We start from the raw sequence: 23,347 nt of genomic DNA on the forward strand, positions 1-23,347 counted from the left end.
ATGGGGTACTGACTGTAGATACACAAGAGAAAATGCACTTCAACAACTGTATCATCAGGCTGCAACATAACAAAACTGAAACAGATGAATATTTTACTGTACATGAGGATGACAGAGGTAGAGGACAATGAAACCCATGCACCAATAAATCATCCACAGGAGAAGTGAACGTCTGATGGATAAAACAAACTTCTTAAATAATCTGAAGCACAGTGATGGTATTATAAAGTACTCATACTTCTACTCAGTATTGGTGAGTAACCAAATGTACTCCTGCTTGGTATTGGTGCATCCCCAGATGACACCCACTGCAGCCGTAGCTTTGGTGTTTGCTGTAGCTCTCTTCTTTTTTAAATGAGAAGGAAACAAGGTATCTGCAACATGATGTTTGCATGTAATAGTGCAAAGCCTGCAGAACGCATCACAGGATTCTGAGCTAAGATGCAGTATGAATCAGAAAACTGGAATGTGGCGTGAACAGATATCAGTTATCAGTGTTTATTTGTTGTGTCTAATCAATTTCATGTTGGTATCTGGTATATGTAGCTGGTAAATCAAATAAGTGAATTTTTACAGTGTAGAAAAAGTGACTGCTGGAAAAACTCTGATCTGGTTTTATGATCAAATGTGAGAGAAAATGTTGAAATACACTGCTAAAAAAAAAAAAAAAAATTCCCCCTCTAGGATGTTTTACCCTTTAACGGATTTTATAAATCAATCATGGTCGGCATAATTCATCCTTTTAAACTCTTTAATCCAAAGTGAAAGCAAAATATGTGACTGCATAAATATTCACCCCCTCCAAGTCAGTATTTAGAGCACTGTGTGGATAGGTCTCAGTCAGGCTTGAACTGAGAGGTCCCAAGCGGAAGTTTCTTCTTCGTGTTGTACTCAGTTGCCAGCGTTTGTCAGTCTTTTTCGTGCCTAAGCCTAACTCTTGGTGCTGGATCTCAAATATATCACCTTCCCCACTGCCTTACCCTGAACCTAACCACTCGGGTTTTAATGCCTAACCTTAAACTTAGATGTGCGGACTTCCGGTTGAGACTTCCGGTCTGTCAGGTTGTACAGGGATCAGGCATGAACAGCCCTCTTCAAGTCCAGCCACAAATTCTCTATTTGAATGAGGTCTGGGCTTTGACTCGTTGTCTTTAAACCATTTCTGTGAAGCTTTCTCTGTATGCTTCGGCTCATTGTCTTACTAAAAACAAATCTTCTCCCAAGTGTAGTTCTCTTGCAGACTGAATAAGATTGTCCTCCATGATTTTCCAGGCTGCTGAGAAGCATCCCCACAGCATGATGCTGCCACCACCATGCTTCACAGTGGGGATGGTGATTTTGGGGTGATGTGAAGTGTTTGGAGTCTTGTCCAATAGCCAAAAAGCTCCGTTCTGGTCTCAGCAGACCAAAGAACTTTTTTCCTCTTTACCATGGAGTCTCCAACATGCCTTTAGGTGAACTCTAGTCCAGACTGAATCTGAGTTTTCTTCAACAGTGTCTTCCTCTTTGCCACTCTCCCATAAAGCTCTGACTGGTGAAGAACCCGGCCAACAGTTGTTGTCTGCAGAGTCTCTCCATCTCAGCTGCTGAAGCTTGGAGCTCCTTCAGAGTAGTCATACGTGTCTTGGTGTCCTCTCTCACTAGTCTCCTTCTTGCTCGCTCACTCAGTTTGTGAGGACGGTCTGATCTAGGCAGATTTACACATGTGACATATTCCTCCATTTCTTCATGATGGATTTAACTGAACTCTGGGGGATGTTCAGAGACTTGGAAATGTTTTTGTATCCATCCCTTGACTTCTACTTTTCAATGACCTTTTCTCTGAGTTCCTTGGAGTGTTCTTTTGTCTTCACGGTGTAATGGTAGCCAGGAATACTGTTTAACCAGTGACTGGGACTTCTAGACACAGGTGTCTTTATACTACAATCACTGAGACACATTCACTGCACTCACGTGATCTCCATTCACTAACTATGAGACTACTAGCACCTATCAGCTGCACCTCTGTATAACTAGGTTAGTTATTTTAAAGGGAGTTAATATTTATGCACTTATTTTACATCACATAATTTTATTTAATTGACATTGTAGAAATCTGTTTTCACTTAGACATGAAAAAGTTTTTTGTATTTTTTTATTTCAAAAAGGCCAAAATATATTGACCATGATTGATTCATAAAATCAATAAAAGGGTAGAACATCTAAGGGGGTGAATACTTTTTATTCACACTAGAAGAGTTGAATCAAAAGATTTGTTAAAAAACACTGGCTGAATGATGATTCTGCATATCTGTATCAGCTCTAATTCTTGCAATCATTGCAGATCTACTTTACAAGCGCATGAATGACCAGGTTTCTCTTCTTTATCCAGAATGTGATCAAACTGAAGTCCATGTAGATGCAGTCCGTGTGTTTTTAAGCACAGGCTATACCAAGGCCCTCATTTCCAAACCCTTGACGACCCCCTGCACATGGTTGGAGTTATACTTCACTGTTAATATACACAAACACACTTCAGTGACACATAAGCCCCCATGAGATAATACATATTTATCTGGTTTGGAGGAAAAAAGGCCCATGTAAAGAGATGATGGATTACTGTCATCAGTCTCCGTGACAAAGACGGCGTTTTCCCCTCTTTGAGTGTATGTGCATGTGTGTATTTATGCAGTTTAACCTAATCTCTCTATAATGAATTCACAGTTGAAATATCCCGACCACCAGCTGAGCAGAAAACTCTGCTTCATCATTTCTCTGCCCTCTGACCCCGCTGCACTCCCTTCATATTTCCTGATGATCCATTTAAGAACTGGAGATGTAGTTCTCTCTAAGTTAGACCCACATGAAACGCCCAGAGGGAGCCGGTTTGATGAGGCAGAAGAAAAACAGGTAGCCGTGATGGTTGAGCTGCTAGTGTGTTTGACATTTTGGCCACCCCCCCACCCCCCCCCCCCGGTTCTTGATGTCAGTGGAGGAGGATAGACATGTGAAGGCTGTGTTTGTGTGACACACCCGCAGTACCAGCCATGTCCAAGCACACACCGATCAAAGAGCTGCATTTAGACTCATCCATACATCAGAGTTTAACTGGTGTTGTTAGAACTTCAATAATTGAGGTCAAAGGGGTTTGCCTGCGGATACGGATAAACCAGGACCATGTGTGGCTGAGAAAGTCGGACCATCTGTGGGTTTACATGAACATTAATATTCTGATGGATTCAGGGGGCCAAGCGGTCTAACAGGGGAAATGTTGGGACAAGGAGAAACAGAGGTTACGAGAACCAGAGGCTTAAAATACAGAAAAAAGAAGGAAGAAAAGGTACACTACATGGACAAAAGTACTCAGCCACCTGGGTTGGTGTAATGGTGACACTGCATTCAAATACACATACTTTAATGTGGAGTTGGTCCGCCTTTTGCAGCTATAATAGCCTCCACTCTTCTTTGAAGTTTCCACTCGATGTTGGATTGTTTCTGAGCATCTCTGCCTGTGCATTCTGCAGAGTCTTTATGAGGGCAGGCACTGATGTTGGACCAGAAGGCCTGGTGCTCAATCTCCATTCCAGTTCATCCCAAAGAGGCTCAGTGTTGACTATGTCTTCATAGTCCTTGCTTTGTCCACTGGGGCACAGTCATGTTGGAGTAGAAAAAGGCCTTCCCCAAACTGTTGCCACACAGTTGGAAGTAAAGCATTGTCTAAAATGTCTTGGTATGCTGAAGGACTAAGATTGGCCTTCACTGGAGATAAGGGACAATGCAGTCAGGTAGCTGTTTTTCCGCCAAACCCAGACTCACCCATCTGACTGCCAATCAGAGAACTGTGGTTGGTCACTCCACAGAACATGTTTCCACCGCTCCACGGTCCAGTGTCAGTGTGCTTTACACCACTCCATCTGACGCTTGGCACTGGACTTGATTGAGCTGCTCAACCTTGGAAACATATTCCCTGGAGCAAAGTTTAGTGTTTATATTAATTCCAGGAGGTTCTGAACTCTTCAATGTTGCCGACTTTCCAGACCACGTACCTTAGCAGTCGTTAACTCGCGCTGTGATTTTACATGGTCTTCTGCTTTGTAGCTGAGCTGCTGTTGTTCCTAAACTCTTCCACTTTCTAAAACTAACACTTATAGCTGAGACATGGCAGTTGAGGGATGAAATTTCACCAACTATCTTATTGCAAAGGTGGCATCCGTCACAGTAGCACTTGAAGCTCTTCAGAACGACCCATTTAGGATCATAAAGATTTGACTGCATGGCTAGGTGCTTTGCTAAATTGATTGATCGACTTTAAATATTTCAAGGCTTGCATACACTCAAGTTAAGATTAAAGTTAAACCTGTTAAAAGTCTAACAGCCCCAACTAAGGTTGTCTGTGTTTTTATCTTCTCATTATTATGGTTCTTTACACACCTGATGGGTCTGTCATATCATATGTAGCACCCTGGTTATTTACATCAGTAGGACAATGCCCAGGATTGTTATGCATCAGTTCCTGTTATCATATCATAATTTTTCAATTTCCATGTCATGTTTTGACCTCTTTAAACTAACATATTTTCTTTTCTCAGATCATGAGCCTTTAAACTGATCTTTTTAACTTTTTAAATGTCAAATTCATTTCTCAGTGTCATTTCATTTCAAGTTTTTTTTCATATTTTCTCAGTGGTGAAATGAGGTTGACAGTTTATGGTTAGAAAGGTGACCCTCTTAGACCCTCAGGTTAGACCTAAATCCAGAATCTGGCCCCTGCTGTGATTGAGTTTGACACCCCTGCTTTAGACAGTCTGCAAAGAAGCACTAGATGCTGGTTCTCAAACAGGACGCTCTTTCTGTTATGTTTGCAGGTGAGAGAGAAGTGCACAAGCACCGTAGACATTTATATTAAGTTTATCTACATGTGGGAAGTAAGTTTGACTGTTGTTTTTGTCATAAAACAAGGATGCCAACTAGCACTAGCATCCAAAGCTAATGTTAGTATGTGTAGCTGTGTTGAGCATCTGTTAACAGACATACAGAGCTTAACAAATGTATTAGGCCACCCTAACCCTAACCAAAGTAAGGTTTCTGCCACAGCTGCCCTAAATTAACAGCATTGGTAATTACCAAAATCATTTTTATGTTTCTGCAATGGTTAATACACCAATATGTAGAAGCTCTTTAACCCAAATGATATTTTTAATGCTTAAATATAATTATTGTTGTTATCCATGAATTTTCAAATTTACTGATTTACAAAAAAACTGGAAAAATAGTAAAGCACATTATTATTTCTTGATTAATATGTCAGATTATAGTTATTTACTGTCATTCCTGAACAGAAAAATGAGTTTTAGTGGTTGAATGTTATGCTTGATTCATTTCTGATTTCTCAGAGAAGCCCAGTGAGCCGGCTTGAATTTGGGTGAATTCAGTTTGAAATTCCTCATTCCTGTTCAACATCGTAAAATGTGGAGAGCTGACTGAAAATGAAAGAGTCCGCATTAAAGCACTTCATGATGCTGGATGGTCTCTGAGACAGATATGACAGGTGGTCTGATATATTTGTTAAGCGCTGTATCTGTTAAGGTTGTTAATATGTACAATGTTTGCAAGATGTCACATTCATTACTGGTTAACAGAAACGTATTTTGTCAAGAATAAGCTGTACATTTCATGTCTGGTATTTGCACTTTGTTCAGTTTGGAGACATTTAGCAAAGGTATATTGTTTCTGGAGTTACACGTAACTGTAAACTTAGGTTTAGCAGAAAGAAGCTCAGTTGTATTAGACAGTCTGTATAAAAGCACTAGATGCCGGTTCCCAAACAAGGCTGTCGTTCTGTTATGTTTGCAGTTACCAAGGATGTAGCCTAAACAAAGAAAACCATTTTTTATGGAACCACATTGCCATAATTCAGTGTGCGTAACACTTACACCATTTAAAATTATGATCCTTTTCATTCCAACCAGTTCAGGATCTACCCAACACAGCAGGCACAAACTACCAACAAACAGCCGTTAATGTGTAGAGTTGTTTAGCCTCTATCTTTGCCTCAATCCACACTCTCTAACACACAGCTGACAGGCCCAAATACCGAGCTACTTCTATATATTTCACTGAGCTTTTAATAGATGTTGTTGTGTTTACAATGACAAAACGCTGCCAGGCAACAAGCTAATGTAGGAAAAACATGACCCAAAGTTTTATCAGAACCAGAGGTGGATTCAGTATAGGGATGAAGGAACCATGTCTGGATGTAAGACTGAATAAAATCCAGCTGTCCTCATTTAACCTCCTTTACCCCTTCAGTGTGACCCCTCTGTCTGTCTGCACCTCTACCTCCCCTTATCTCTGTTATCTGATGTAAACTTGTGTTTGCACAACAGCTGACTTCAGGCAGACTACACTTCCTGATAAATAATTATTTAAAGATTTCCCTTTGAATTTAGAAACATGAAAACTGTCATCATCATGCAGCAGTGCCCCTCTACCAGTAGAATTTTACTTTCAGCCATCAGTGTTTCAAACAGGACCAGAGTAAGAGATCACACTAACGCCGTGTTCCTGTAGCAGGTTAAATATTTTTATCATGTCCTGCTTTTACTCTCCAGGTCTTTTCTCATATACAACCCCATTCCAAAAAAAGTTGGGACACTGTGTAAAATGTAAATTGAAACATAATGCAGTACTTTAGAATCTCAGAAATTTTACCATTTCATGAAAACTATTACCTCATTTGTATTTAATGGCATCTCAAAAAAGGAACAAGGCCATGTTTTCCCCTTATCTAGCATCCCCTCTTCTGTCTGTAAACATCTGGGAAGTGAGGCGACCTCTTGCTGGAGTTTTGGAAGAGGAATGTTGTCCCATTCTTGTCTGAAGTAGGATTCTTGCTGGATTTTTCCTTCCATGATGCTCAACATGTTTCCTACTGGTGAAAGGTCTGGACTCCTGGCAGGCCAGTTCAGGACCCAGACTCCTCTACTGGGAAGCCATGCTGTTGTGATGGATGTGGTATGTGGTTTAGCATTGTTAGCAAGGCCTTCTCTGAAAGAGACATTGTCTGGATGGGAGCATATGTCTCTCACAAGCCTCTGTCTACTTTCCAGCATTGATAGTTCCTTTCCAGATGTGTAGGCTGCCCATGCCATGGGCACTAATGCAACCCCGTACCATCAGAGATACAGGCTTTAGAACTGAGCCAGGAGAACAAGGGGTCTGTGGTTTCCTAATAGAATTACAAATTTTGATTTATCTGACCACAGAGCAATTTTCCATTTTGCCTCAGTCTATTTAATTTGAACTTTGGCCCAGAGAAGATGGTGGTTTCTGGATCCTGTTCACATACGGTTTCTTCTCTCCATGCTCCAGCCTTAACTTGCATTTGTGGATGGCACGGCCAACTGTGTTGACGGACGATGATTTCTGGAAGTTTTTCCTGAGCCCATGCAGTGATTTCAGTACAGAATCAAGCCTGTTTTTACTGCAGTGGCCCCTGAGAGCCCCTTCAGCCTTGTCCCTTGATCACAGAGATTTCTAACCTTGCAAAGCAGATGGATATGTCCGTTTCCTTGTTTTTCACTGTTGAATCCATCTTTCAAAGATCCCATCTGAACCATTTGGGCCTGGTTAGAAAGTGACAGAACCAGTCAGCGATGAGGGGCAGTACTTTCAGGCACGGCAGAGTCGTGACGTAAACAAGCAGCAACAAGAGCTGGTGCGGTTATGGCGGAAGAGCTTAGCGTGGATGCTGCTAAAGCGTAAGTTTTATCAGAACTTGACATTTCTCTGTTTAAAGAAGAACAAAGAACAGCAGTGAGTTGTTTTCTTTTCAAAAATGACAAAAGTCGAGTACTTAAATGTCTGTAGTCAACATGTTTCGCGTTACTCCTGCGCACGCGCAGCTCGATAGCTGCTTCATCATGTGTTTTGTTGCTCTGATTGGCCCATAAAGATGTGACAGACAGAATGTTCATCCAATTACACACCAAGTTTTTTTTTAAAAGCCTCTGCCTTTTCTCAAACGTTTCCTACTGAAGCTTTCCCAGATGGATGTGTAAAATATATCCATCTGACATGTCAGGTTAAGAGATTTCTGCAGATTCTCTGAATCTTTTATGATATTATGGACTTTAGATGGAGGAATATTCAAAGTCTTCACAATTTTACACTAAGGAACATTTTTTCTGAAATCATTCCACAATTTTTTGATGCAGTTTTCACAGATTGGAGAACATCTGCCCATGTTTACTTCTGAGAGACTCTGCCTCTCTAAAATACTTATTTCATACCCAGTCATGTTACTGTCTTGTTGCCAATAACCTGATTAGGTGCAAAATATTCCTCCAGATGTTAGTGCCACTTACTTTTCCAGCCTTTTGTTACCCCATCCCTACTTTTATGAGATGTGTTGCTGCCATCAACTTTAAAACAAGCTCATACTTTTCATTAAGTGGTAAAATTAATAAATATGTTATTTATATTCTATTGTGAATATAATATGGTTCAAGAGATTTAACAATCATTGACTTCTGGTTTTTACATTTTACACAGTGTTCCAACTTTTTTGGACTTGTGGTTGTAAATACAAAGATCCTGACCACTGTTTTTAATACATTATATCCTAATTAGAGACGCAAATACAGACAACCAATACTGACAATCCAGAGAGATCAGACCACATTAGCTAGATCTGTCAGTCAGGCAGAGTTAGTTCTAGTTTAACTGTAGTTTATCATCATCTTCATCATCAATAGCATCATCATCGTATAATGCCTCTGATCTGATTAAACTTTAAAGAGTTTATTTTTTTCATACTTACATTTTTATTGTCTTTGGAGTGAAAATGAAAGTATATAGGATGATGAAAAAGCAGTAAAAGGAGTGAGAATCTAAATAAGTTCTTGGATGTCTCCAGAGCTGACTTCAGTAGAAACAGAAAAAAAGACAGAAGGAGGTGGAGGCAGGCAGAGGAGCAGAGAGGGGAGGATAAGACACACGAGAGGTGAGTGGTGGATAAGTGGGAGTGTTGGAAGTGGGAGTGGAGGAGAGACGGATGAAGGCTGTAAACATGACTAAAGGGTCACTGATACCTTCCATCAACATCCATTTTATGCTTCCAGATACCGATGTGACTGCACTCTACGTGAGTGAGCATGAAAAGCTGTTTGGGAGCCAATGAGCCAAACAGCAGCAGAACACTGAAAGTGATCTGGAAGGGCAGAACCTTTGGAAATATATCAGAGAGTGATTGGACGAAAGTCCTGTCTCAATCATTGCAGGGCGACCAGGGTGCACACGAGTGGGCATGTCCAGCTCTGGAGGGAACTCGCCACAGTAGCCATCACTGCTAGGTTCTACTGGAGCCAGCAGGTGAATCAAACTCCTGCCAAAGCTGGTCAGGAGAAGAGCGTCAAGTACTGTTTTTTACTCTTCTTGTAATAAAGAAGAGGTCCAGTTCTGATGAAAAATGCTACACTGGTTGCCATTGCATATCAGCTTATAGCGTCTGAAGCTGCCTTCATTCCCGAAAGCCACACTTCCACCAGGTGGTCCAGTTTGAATGAGTACAGTTTGGTATGGTTCGGTACGCTGAACACCAAAATAGTTAGCGTTTCCACGTCTTCCGTGTTTTGCAGCCCAGAGCCAAGCAGTCGTGTCGTGCGCTGACGTGACGTCAGTGCAGTCCCCTATTGTTGTGTGTAGCTCCACCTTTTCAGGACAGATAGGTAAGATTGGTGCCCCTACGGAGGGGTGACAAAAAGGAGGACAGTATGGGTCATTTTTTGGGAACCCCTTTCCAACTTTTGCTATATGGAAATGTAAAAAGATGTGAACCATGCCGTACTGAACTGAACCTGACCGCTTGGTGGAAATGACCTATATGAGGACACTGATTGGTCAGGTCCATTCTTAGACTGGGCACAATTTTTTTTAGAATGACAGACATGGAATTGAAGATTGCAAGGTTAATCACTCTTAGGACTGAGCCAAATGATCAGGATTTCTAAAAGGATATCAGTAATGGTACTTTTCCATTACATTGAGCTTCCTGGCTCTACTTAACCTGACACGCCAGATGGATGTGTTTCAAAACTTACAAGATGTGTTTCACACATCCATCTGAGAAACCTCTTGGGATAAGGCAGAGCCTTTGAAAAAAAACTTGGAGGGTGATTGGGTAAACGTTCTGTCTGTCACATCTTTATGGGCCAATCAGAGCAACAAAACACATGACGTCGTAGCCACTACTGAGGAATAAACTCCATAGAGACCAGCATAAAGCGAACCATGGTGACTGTAGACATGTCAGTACACGACTTTTGTCATTTTTGAAAAGAAAATAACTCACTGCTGTTCTTTGTTCTTCTTTAAACAAAGAAATGTCGTCAAGTTCTAATAAAACTGGCGCTTTAGCAGCATCCACGTTAATCACTTCCACCAAAATTGCACCGATCTCTTGTTGCTGCTTGTTTACGTCACGACTCCGCCGCACCCGAAAGTACTGCCCCTCAACGCTGATTGGTCCTGTCACTTTCTAACCGGGCCCAAACGGTTCAGACGGGAGCTTTGAAGGATGGATTTGCCAGTGAAAAACAAGGAAATGGGCGTTTCCATCTGCTTAGCAAAGTTTGGCTCTACTTGGTTTGGCTCAACATGGTAGCCAAGCAAGGCAGGGGATTTGCACCACAACCGAGCTACCCATGTGAGGGAGCATCTAAAGCTGATGACATGGCAGTTTGAGCCCTCACAGGTCTCATCCGCAGCCACTAACACTGCACCTGCTGAGAGTCACGGGTGCAATTTCAGTACTGGATTGACGTTTCTTTATGACATGACAAAAACTGACAAGACAAAGAAGGAAAGACAGGAGTTAAAGCTGAATGTTACTGTCTGATCTGTCTTTACATCACTTTAAAGCAAAAATCAAACTGTTTCTAGGCTCAGACTGACTCCCATTGACTCTTTCTCTCTTTCAGTAATCAATAAACAAACAATAATTCATGCTAATCATCAAAAAGAGAGAATTTTCCTGTAGAAGTGCTTGCTGCTCCAGAAGAGGACCATTCTGGGCACAGCCAAACTGCTGATGGAAAAGTAAATCAGCACTGCTTGGTTTGGATCGGCACGACCAAAAGCCAAAGTGGACAAGCCCCATAAGCCGCCCTTGTTGCTTATAGATGCCCAGAACAGATGTGAATGCGAGGCATAAACAACCCCGCAGGCTTGAATCCACTTCCCCATGACAACGTAAGTCCTCCAAACAAGCATATCGGGAGGGAGCAGTTTGCGCTTCTGCCCATGTCTTTTTGTCTTTTCCTACCCTCAGTCTTGATCTAATCTTAGCCTTAGCTTTCCATCCACAAACTTTATCCCCACCAGAGTTGTAAAAACAAAACCTTTCCCCCTTTAATAAAGAAAGACAGAAAGGTCAACAAGACTTGTTGGGTACCTCCTTTCTCAGGCTTCTATTCATATCCACTGCCATGTCTTTCCTCTTCCTTGTCTACTTTTATGGCACATCCTCTGAGCAAATTATTATTATAATCTGTTCATTTTCTCCTCCCTGAAACTCTTTTTTGTTACAATCTCTGCTTTAAACCCATTAGCCTCTCATTGTTGCTGCTTTTCGTCTCTCAGCCGTCTCTCTAGAGAATCTGACATCCATATTATTCATTCCCTCACTTGGCTCAGTTCTTAAGCTCTTTACATCCCTCCTCTCCTCACTCACATCAGCTTTCTATTACCTCTTTGTCGTTAAACTACTAAGCTGAGTTGTCAGAAGCTCTACATGAATCCCCCTCACCTCTCTGCAGCCTCATAAAGTTCTGTAAGCCTCCTGTTAAATCTCCTGCGCAGACATAATTGATAATCTCTACTGTCTCATATACGTCGTAGCTCCTTTAAGGATCTCTCTGTCCAGTAATACACGTGTTTCTGATTGGCTGACAGGGACAGGAGTGAAGCTGTAGGTCTAATGAGGAGGAAGGAAGTTATATGTACGGAGAAAGGCTGACCTCTTTTCTCTCTCCTGTTAACTTCCTCTGTGGCTGATGGTGCTCCATGAAACAAGGAGCCTGAACTCATTTAAAAGCCAGTAGAGATGTTAAACGCTGATAATTCAGAAAGTGAATTTGGCCGGTTGGCTGGCTCAGATTTAGGGTTGGGAATATTAAAACTGAGCCTTTATATAACACCAAATATTCTACATTTAATGCACAGAATGTAAACTCTTCTGTGTGGAGGCTCTCATTCAAAACCACAGCTATAGCCTTCCTGTGCATTGCTGCAAATGACTCACAGAGCATCTCCTTGCAAGTTTAGATAAATTTCCTCTGCAGACACCATGGTGGAGAACCTGCATGTAAACTAAATAATGCTACTATTAAGAGAAGGGGAGATGCTGATGCAAGGTATTTAGTTTAATAGCAAGGTTGTTACAATAAGTTGTGTAAGTTTCTTAGAGAAATCTATGTGGGATTCATGACAGGTTCTTAAATTGCCTGTCATCTTAAAGTTGATGAATGCCATGTCCTCATAAGCTAGATTCATGTGTAGATTTATCCTAATTAGCATTAAGAAACATCCCTTTTACGCCCATATAAGGGCATGGGACTGCAGGGCAGTCTGCAAACACAGAAGGCACAGACTTGAAAAGGGAATCAGTAACGCCCAAATTAAAATAATCTGTAAGACAATTACAATACTTTGAAATTCTTCACAAGTTCTAAAGAAGATGTACTGCTGCTCTAAATGACACCAATAAATGAAGATTTAATTCTATTTTTAGCACCAGAAGTGGATGTTAAATATATGCTACAAACAGATTAATTGGATGAAATCAAATGGAGTATGATTTGATAAAAACATACATTTATAGAGCTGTGAAAAAGTATCTGCCCCCTTTCTGATTCCTGATGTTTTTGCATATTTATCACACTTACATGTTTTGGATCATCAAACCAATTTCTATATTCCACAAAGACAACAGAAAATGCAGTGTCTGAATGATTATTTAATTTTATAAGGGGGGAAAATCCAAACCTATCTGGCCCTGTGTGAAAAAGTAATTGCCCCCCGTTGTTAAATCATGAGTTAACTGTGATTAACCACAGTTCTTGGAAAGTTGAGTTAAATATCACTGGCCACACCACCACCTGATTACCGCCAGATTTGTTGAATCAAAAAATCCCTTAAATAGAAGCTGTCAGATAAAGTGAAGTAGGCGACAAGATCTCAGAAAGAAACACATCGTGTAACGATCCAGAGAAACTCAAGAACAAATGAGAAACAAAGTGATTGAAATCTATCAGTCTGGAAAAGGCTACAAAGACATTTCCAAGGCTCTGGGACTCCAGCGAACCACGGTCAGAGCCATTATCCACAAATGGAGAAAACTGGGAACAGTGGTGAACCTTCCAAGGAGTGGTCGGCCAACCATCCAGGAGGTCACAAAAGAACCCAGAACCACATCCAAAGACCTGCAGGCCTCACTGGCCTCAGTTAAGGTCAGAGTTCACGACTCATCCATAAGGAAGGACACTGGGAAAAAATGGCGTCATGGGAGAGTTCCAACGCCAAAACCACTGCTGACAAAAAAAGAACACAAAAGCTTGTGTCAGATTTGTTAAGAAACATCCTGATGATCCCCAGGACTTTTGGAGAAATATTCTGTGGACTGACGAGACAAAAGTTGAACTTTCTGGAAGGTGTGTGGCCCGTTACATCTGGAGTAAAAATAACAGCATTTGATAAAAAAGAACTTTAAGGTCTTCCATATCCAATACTCCATCCTATTTCCTTTATCCTGTAATTGTTAATAGATCTTTCAAAAGTTCAGTTTTTTTAAGACTTTAGACCTTACGGCACTTTTTTCCACATATTGTTGTATCTAAAGTGCAATTGTTGTTTAAAGTGTAGGTGAACCCCCGGCTCAGAGCTAACTCCGCCCACCTCAAAAAATGCACAGAAAGTGAACAGTTTAGTTCCAAGAGCAGGGAGGGGAAAAGGACGGGGTTTTCCAGTTGAGGCGGGAGTGACAGTGATATGCCCTTGTCAGAGAGAGACACAGACAGAGTCCCACAGCACTACTGCCTCATAGCGATCTTTTAAAGGGGTGGAGTTTTCCCCTCTAGAGTCCCCTGAGCAGGCTATAGTGTCATGGTGGACCGTGGTGGTTCTGGCCACTACCTGTTCGGTCCATTGGCTCCAGCAGCGGCATTACTATAGCCAGAGCTCTCAGAGCTGAGACAGTGCAGGCAGGAGAGGATGGGAGTGGTCTCTGAATGGTCAGTTAGAGGCGGTAACGCTCTACCTTTTATATAGAGTTTGTGACGTAGAAAGATGGTCGGTTTCTACGTAACATAAGCCCCACCTTTCCAGAAAAGATTTTTCAAGGCAGATGTCCGTTTGAGCTAATTAAAAGCCATAAAATCCAGATTTTTATCAGTTTGGCGCAAATTTCAGCTATAGCACCAACACTGATGTGTTTTATCATAGTTCAGTCAGGTACCTCAGCGTGCAGTTGAAAAAAAGTTAGTGTTCATTATCTCTTTAATAAATGCCAATGTCATTTTTTTCCAAGTCTTTTTCTGTTGTTCTGAGATTTTTTTTAGACCACAAAAAATACCATACTGTGAGATTTTGATACCGTTACATCTGCTTGGCACAGATAGCCTAGAACGGGGGTCATCAACTGCATTTGTTTGAGGGCCAGCTTTTTCCTGCACAGGCACTTTGAATAAAACTAAAGGATTTTAGAAATTTGTCTAATTAACATGTTTCTGTTTAAACAATTAAATTTTCTTTTGAACTGATGTAATATTTAGGCTCTTAGGATGAGATCAGTCCCTATATCACAACCAGCCACAAGGGGGCGATTGAGATATTTTAGCTGAACATTTCTGTGGCTGTCATGTTTCCATCACTGGGTTTGCTGCTAATCTGCCATGCAGTGACATGTGAAAAACCAAAGCAGGAATATTGCATTCCCAGAACACCTTAAGCAAACACTTAACAAAGGAACTGGCAGTTTCTAATCATGAATGGACTGCGAATTATATGTGTAACGTGCATCATATTTTCTAATAATGGCTGACAGGTAGATTACTGAAAAATAGATGAAACATAAAGTCATTTCTGATTAAACTGTTTCCGTCTCAATTGTTTTTTTTTTGTTTTTTTTTTTTTTTTTAATACCTGTAGGGAGTTTATTTAAAGAAGAAGTAAAAAAGGTACCTGAAATACCACATTTTTTCCTCTGCACATGTTCTGAGTTTGACAATGTTCCAGAGCGGGATGTGAAGGTGTGGAGGGCCTGATGATCTCTGGCCCAGTGGTTAGGTTGTGCCCCTGTGGCTCTTTTGCCTCCTGTCATTCCCCACTCTCTCATCCCTCTTTCAGGCTCCTCACTGTCCTATTTCTCTAATAAAGGCATAAAAATCTTTAAAAAAAATTGAACTACTCCTTTATAATTGGAGAAGTTTAGAAAGGTATGAACGTTTTTTAGCTGGTGACAGATCAGATAAATGAAAGATTTAATAGATTTAAGGAAGACTATAAAAAAGCATAAGGTCAAATTGTTTATGAACACTAAGGAATCCCACACCATGAGCCCTCCAGTCCTGAGTACATCTGTGAGTGCACGTGTGTTTTTGTGTTTATGAATGTGCGTCTTTGAGCATGTGCAGGCTCCATATGGAAACCATAGCTGCTCCATCTCATAGCTGTTGCAACACACAAGTAGAGGAAGACAAACGACAGCTGTATTTTCTTTGTGGGTCTAAGTGTTTCCCAGTGACCACTTAGCATGTCACATGATGGGGGGGGGGGGTGCAGGGGGATCACCAACCACATCCAGGCTCCAACAGGAACGCAGAAACCGTCAACCGCTCCGTCTCACAAACACACACGTAAACAGAGATGATAGAGATGAAGAGTCAGGGTGAGCAGAGGGGCTGTATACTCAACTGTCCATTTAGTACACTCCAGAGGTAAACAACGTGTATGCTGAACTCTGACACTTCCTGAAGTTTCTTTCTGTTGTTTTTAATGACCGATGACATCATCCGCTGAGCTGGAGGCTGATAGCTTTGAACAGGCAGCACACACACCAACCCAAACACACACAAACACGGCGTGGTGGACTACCTTCCTGTGCGGGGTTGTGTGCTGAGTCATAGCCATGGGGAAGCTGTGAGCTCCTTTCAGCTGAGTCTTCTCCCAGAGAGAGATGAGTCTCTGGACACCCTCGTCCCGGGATCTCAGGGGGACACTGGACTTACTCTGGGCAGAGAAGAAGAAAAAACAGCACGGATAAATTTCAACACAAAGCAGATAATGATATGGCATTACAGGAAAAAAGAAGGCCTCCTTTTCTGTCTTACATTTCTATACCTTGTTAATCCTGGAGGAGAAATTCAGTCTGGTTCCTCTTTATTGAGACATACTGCACACACATAGGCTGAAATAGATGCACAAACAGGATCCTACGGTCCAGCACTAACAGAGAGATGTCAGAGGAATCTGCAGATGGCTGTCATGAATCTGGTTCTGCTCCAGGTTCCTGCCCATCGAAGGTTTTCCTCACCACTGAAACAAGGCCAAGTGTTGCTAGAGCTGAGCTCATGGTGATTAGTGCTGGTCTTTATTATAGTAGGCCACATCAAAGAGTGCAGTCTAGACCTGCCCTCTCTGTAGACCTGCCCTCTCTGTGAAGAGGCTTGAGATAACTTTGGTTATGAATTGGTGCTATATAAATAAAGATTGAGTGACTGATTGACTGATTCCCAGCCCCATCTGAAGAGAGCCAATCACTTGTTCTCTCCAGGATTTACCTCAATAGTACAGTTCAAATATTAGAGTGGGATTTCAGCATCCACTCTTAGTAAGCTCACATCATTAGCTTTGGAAAAGAAATCCTATTTATTCTCACTCCCTGTTGGGATAAAACACTGAAGTTTTAGTTTTTTGCCTCAATGCTGAAGAAGTCCCAACCAGAGGTAAAATGTTCATCAGCCTGTCTATCTGTATGTCCGTACGCCCGTCTGGGCCTTTCTCCTAAATGTGATATCTTAAGGAGACTGTGTGGGATTTTCCTCAAACTTTGCACATATGTTGACTCTGATATGAGGATAAATCACTTCCTTTTTCAGGGTCAAAGGTCATGGTGACTGTAAATTTTCTGAGTACATTATTTCAAGAAAAGGTTTAGGGATTTTGTTAAAAAATGACACTTGGATTTGAGGATGAACTAGTAAGATTTAAGTTCAAAGGTCACAGCAACCTTACATAATGTGCCGTTTTAGTGGCCCTGAACCTTTCTGTATTCCTGTGGAAATATTTCCTCTTTAAGCATGGTCTTTAAGTGTCTTTTTCCAACAAATATACTTTTGGTTGTATGTAAACACTTAGACAGGATTTCAGTGTGCTTTTACTGCTCTAGACCAGGGAATCCCTCACTTTGTCTGGCTAAGAACCCAAATATATTATTCAAGGCTGAACAGTGTGACATATATGTCACACATGCTATGGGAAAACTGTTTTTTTCTACAAGGCTATTTCATCTTGACGCACCAGTGCAATGAGAAAAAGGGAGAGAAAGAGGTATGTGTTTGCCAGGCATACAAAAGCCGTGCTAAACTAAACTTCAGTTTGCCTCTCAAAGGCTTTGGACTCAACTTTTTGTGGCATAATATAAATTAGAGCTAAATGCCAGTTCCTCACATCATGCATGACCCTCTGTGCACAGAGCATGAGTAGCAACTGCTGACATGATGGCGAGGATGTCACCTGCTGCAGATGATAGACGGTATGCAGGATGCAGGTAGGCATCAGAGTGATCTTCTTGAGGCATGTAGGCCAGAAAATATTCAATATGAGTATGAATCGTCATAATTCCCTGTCTCCTTCAAGGTTAAATTCTAGAAAAACACATTTTTCTGTTTGTTGGTGTTGTAAGTGCTGTTGTTCTCATTGATGGAGAAAGAGATGAAGCAGAGACAGTGAGGAGCTGAACAATGCAGCAGCAGATTACCTGAACTGTAAGCATATTGTTAGAGTAAAACAAATTCAGATTACAGGATTATCATTTAATGTTACCTTCTTGTGAATTTTACCATATGTGTTTGAGACAGCAGAGATTTGTTCACAATAATATTAGTCAGGACCCAGTGAAATTTCATAAAATGTGTTGATTGAATGTTTTATTGTCGGTGTACTTTTATAATAAAACTCTGTAGAGCTCCCTCAGTGTAGGGGCCTCATACCAGAGTCTGCTTTAGGCCTCACTTTGACCAGATGTAGTCCTGCATAATGTGCATTATGATGGCAAATATCAATAACAAATCAATACAATCAGTAATACTGGTATCCTGATTTTTATCACTTTTAGATGAAGAAATAGGAGTTTACAGTCCACGTGAAACACCCGGTTTAACACTGATGGAGGCTAAAATAACTGTTCAGACTCAGGAGCTTCACCTGTAAATGCAGCAGCATGATGTGTATCCAGAGGTGAGGCTGTCGACTCGTCAGGTTGAAGCAGGACTTGGTGTAGAGACAGTAGTGGCCTTTCAGAGGACAGGAGAAGGACAGCTTGGCCACACAGCCTCGGTTTGAATCTGTTAAACAGAGAAAATCATGAAATGTTTACTGTCTCCTTAACAGATGCTCCGAAGAAACCACAAACATAATCAGGATCTGAGTCACTTTACGCTCTCTCTCTCTCTCTGGTTGTCTCTGATTCTCACACATATGGACTTGTGTAACCTTAAAAACTTGTTTACAGAATGATTCACAGCATTCGAGGACACTGAATCTCTAATCATAAAGAAATGCCGCCTTTCCCAAAAACCACCACTTCTCAGCCAATAAGAAAAAAGCAGCAGAATTCTTTACTTCTCATGAAAATCATCCTTAAAGTGTACAAACTGTTTCTCAAGTAAAACAGAAATCATGTCAGGCAAGTTAGAAGAGCGATATACAATTAATGTAGTTAGAGCACAGCGGTTTCTGATCTGACTCAGGCACTAGCGTGCAGTATTAGAGGCCTCTTCCTTTCCCTCACAGGAATAAACAAGATTTTACAAAAAAAATAATTCTGTCACACAAACTCTTTAACCCTTATGCCCCCCTCTGGCACTTTTGTACATTTTTCTCAACATTTTTTTTTTTTTTTTTTGGTGAACATTTTGGCCGTGTTACAGCTTGTGGCATAAACTTTTGCTGGAACTTTTCTTTCAAATAAAATTTTTTGAAGTCTACTGAGTTTCACTGTTACATGTCACTTATACTGTACTGATGCATTTTGCTCCTTCTGGACACTTTCGAGTCAAAAATGTACACGCACAAAAAACTGCAATCATACATCAGTATTTTTTGTGCTATTTTTTCAGAAATCTCTTTAACAACTTTGAAGTTGCTCAAAACTACCATACATTAAATCAGGATTTTAACCCTTTAAATGCCAGTTTAATTACTTGAGTTCTTCATCATTTGTTATACGAAAACAAAAACACAATATATAGCAGAGAGACGGGGCTTATGTGGTGATTTAGTCTTGGATGGTTCAAAGATTAGCAACAAAAACTGATTTGATTGCATAAGGATTTTTTATGTAGTGTTGGATACTCCCTCTGGACATCTTTGAGGTAAAAAATCCCTCATTGTCTTACATTAAAACCACATTAGGTGGTCAGCATTCAAAGCTAAAGGCAGAAAAAAAATGATAAAATGACGTTCAATATTGGCTCAGTTTTTGAAACTGCAGAAGATGCAATATTTCTTTAACTTGCGATGTGTTCAAATCCCATTTTAATATATATATATATATTTTTTGCAGAGATATTTAGCTCTAAGCAAACATTAAAGTGCAATTCTCTTTAGAAGAGTTTACAAAAATTCTACTTTCATTGACTTTGTAAATGTTTTTCTTCATCAAAATGAGAATGGCATAAAAATGATCATTCTCTTCAACACAATTTATGTCAAATTAGCAATATAGCATAAAAATATCAGTTAATTTTTTTCAAAATCACTTAGCCTCTGTATCATCTACCTATTTTTATTTTGTTTTTATAATAAAGAATGATTTATTGCCTGTGTTTGTTAAAAATTTCATAAGATGAGGAACTTAATAAATAATAGCACAAAAAAAAAAATCACGAAACAACTAGAAAAGCACTCGGAGACCACAGACCTCCACCATTAGACTTATCTCCCAATAGTACAGAATCCTTAAAAAAATTCCTGGATCCGTCTCCATGTGCCCCCCAGGGGGGGAGACACACGATGAGGCATAGCATTAGCTTCGCTATGGGTGGACTGTCAAGGCAAAAGCATTTCCTGCTGGTGCCAACAGATGCACTGACAGTCTCACCCATGGTCTCACTGGATGACTGAAAGTCATGGCAGAAGGTGAATATTCCTCTATTCCTCCCAGCATTGTGAGTATTCTCGCTACAATTCCCTGTCTTTCTCTCTGTTACGTTCTGACTCGTCTCCTCGACCGGGCGTGCGTCTTTCAAATTCTATAAACTCCAAAACTTTGAATAGAAACACACCCAAAATGCTGCTGGGATTGAAGTTACTCATGTCCGGCATCTCCTGGTGTAAAGTGGTAACAGCACAGACCTCCGCCATTAGCCCTATCTCCCAATAGCACAGAATCCTTAAAAAAATCCTGGATCCAGGCCGTGACCCGGCTCAGTCCCAAAATCTAATCAGTTCTTCCTTATGCCATTTCTGACATTTCCTGAAAATTTCATCAAAATCTGTCCACGACTTTTTGAGTAATGTTGCTAACAAACAAACAAACTAACAAACCCACCCAATCACATAACCTCCTTGGCGGAGGTAATAAAAAATAAAATTGCAATTGCAGTACAGAAAAATGCAACTATTTCCCCAAACCATTCAGCCCAAGTGTGAATTTGATCTTTATGTTCCCTGAAGTCATGCAAGTTCCTGAGGTGCTAGAAAAGCTTCTGTAAGGGATTCAAAGGCACGGCTAGCGTCATTAGAACGGCACGACAGTTAGCTTCAGGAGGAAGGAAGAGTAAAAGCCTAAAATTAATGGTTCAAAAGTTATTTAACCCCTTAAAGCCTGTTGTATCATACTTGATACATACTTTTATGATACCTCTATCTAATCAACACGATCAATGAATTACTAAAAAACTTCTGAATACAAACTGATAAATGATAAAAATGCCCTCAAGTGGATTATCAGTTACCAAAAACACCAAATGAATCAAATGAGATACAAAAAATATATATGTTGAATTTTATGGAAATTTTGATTTTTTTTTTTTTTTTTTTGATTTCAGTAGAAAAATAAACATTTCAGTTCCAAAAATTTAGAATGTCCTGACTATAATTTGTGTTTTCAGGCTTTAATGGGTTAAGTTTTGATAACTGGCGGCACTTCTTTTACACAACAAAACCGCTGCGAGGGTTAAAGTATTTCTTATTCCACAGTATTCTCAAATTCTTAATGAACGGAAACATTTTTTACTAAGCTTGGCTTGAATGGACAGATTTCCATGTTTATTTCTTAATCCTTTTTGGATTTATCTATCACAGCACTCCAAAGAAAACTGAAAGACTCAGAGCTTGTAAGAAAACATTTGGGGCTAAAGCCCCATAAGCCACCCCTTTGCTCCGTCTGTGCTCTGGAGTGTTCTTAGATTTTTTCCAGTCTAAAACAAATAACAGAAAATAAAAGCTTGGAATCTTCTTAAAACTGTGTAGGAGGGTTTTTAGACACGTCTCTTCTTGGCAAAATGAGGCCCAGACTGTGTGATGACTCTGTAACGTGGCCCGTGGACTCCAGAAGCGAGGGCTGGAGATCAATCCATTCACCGTCAGCTCAGCAGATGCCCCGCCCCTCCTCGGTCACATGTGTAAACACGCTCTACTGTTCATTCTCACCGTCCCCTGAGAGGGAACGCCAGCAGCAGATGGTTAGGCCGGCCAAGGCCTGATGACATCATCCAGATGAGACAACCTGTGACATCATAGACTAAGTGCCTTGGGGTTGACTCTCATTAAAGACTTAATACAGACAGAGAAAATACAAAGCACCAATTAGAGGAAGAGGCATGTGTGACCAGTGTGTATTTACAGTCATTCCTGGATTTGATCCTTTTACCAAAGGAGGAGTTTGTTATTTCTTTCCTGTTTCCTGGTTTCAGCGTGTGCATACGTGCGTGCCTTTGACTCCTGGCTGCCTCTCAGTTAAAATGACATTAAGGCCAAAGGCGGTGCGATAACATCCTCCTCTGTCGATCAAAATATCATCACCTCATGCTGAGATCGGTGCTAAGTGTGGCTGAGAGTGTGTGTGTGTGTGTAGGCAGGCGTAGGTGTGGTGTGTCTGTTCTTTATAAGTTAAAGTAATGAAGCCCAGTCCCCAAAGGTGCAGCTCACTGCTGCAGATGGTCCTAGCAGAGGAATACAGACCACTAACAGCATATTTCTGTCTGTAGGTGTGTGTGTGTCTCTAAGTGTGACATGATGTGTTGGATTTTTGCGTGTGAAGCTCTGCTCATACGTTGCAGGTGTGTACATTTCCACTGATTTTGCTGCCCCACCAAACACATTTTATATCTATAAATCTGGAAGATATGCAGGAAACATTTTCATATGACCTCCAGGATATTTTATGTTTGCGCTAGCTCAGTTCAGCTGCATGATTTACATTAGACTAAATCAAATTAATCTGATTCAATGTAGGAAATATTAAGACAGAATCTGATAAAAACAACAGTGAAGTCTTGATAACAGTGGAGGAAATAAGAAGAAAATAAAAACATAAGACACGCCCACTTCAATAGGCACACTAATTCATCTGCTCACTAATGCAAATCTCTAATCACCCAATCACAGGACAGCAAACAGTGCATTAAGATATGTAGACAAGAGGTGCTGAAGTTCAAATAGAGCATCAGAATGGGGATAAGGTGATTAAAGTTACTCAGAATGGACCATAGCTGCTGGTGGAGAGGTGTGGATGTCATTTACACTAACTTCTGACCCTGATGGTTGAACATGACTGCAGAAAATGAGTCATCAACATTTTTCCAGTCTTCTATTTGGTGAGTCTGTAAGAAATGTAGCTTCAGTTGGCTGTCTTTAGCTGACAGCAGTGGCAACTGGTGTGGTCTTCTGTGCTATGTTAGTCTACTGCAGTGGTTCCCAGAGTGGGCCGTTGGCATGGCAAGGCTCAGCAAAACCACCTCAGAATCAACAATACAGGACAGTTCAAGTCAAAGATGTCCACAGTGTGGATTGGAGTAGAAAATGATTGCCCACTCCAAGGCAGGAGAGCCCTGACAACACTCATCACTTGTACAACATCCTACCTGTT

The 23,347-nt window shown here is 40.8% G+C and overlaps 1 protein-coding gene across 1 annotated transcript in view; it reads right to left on the reverse strand.

Annotated features, from left to right (window-relative positions):
• veph1 (ventricular zone expressed PH domain-containing 1) overlaps nt 1-23,347 on the reverse strand; it is a 177,176-nt gene that overhangs the window by 39,500 nt on the left and 114,329 nt on the right. Inside the window, exons 9-10 of the mRNA XM_041812953.1 lie at nt 18,460-18,599; nt 16,129-16,263 (exon numbers count right to left, since the gene is read on the reverse strand). Coding sequence (XP_041668887.1) covers nt 16,129-16,263; nt 18,460-18,599 — 275 coding nt within the window. The remainder of the gene's footprint in view (nt 1-16,128; nt 16,264-18,459; nt 18,600-23,347) is intronic.

The sequence above is a fragment of the Cheilinus undulatus genome, linkage group 2 (assembly GCF_018320785.1).
Source record: "Cheilinus undulatus linkage group 2, ASM1832078v1, whole genome shotgun sequence".
Lineage (NCBI taxonomy): Eukaryota > Metazoa > Chordata > Actinopteri > Labriformes > Labridae > Cheilinus > Cheilinus undulatus.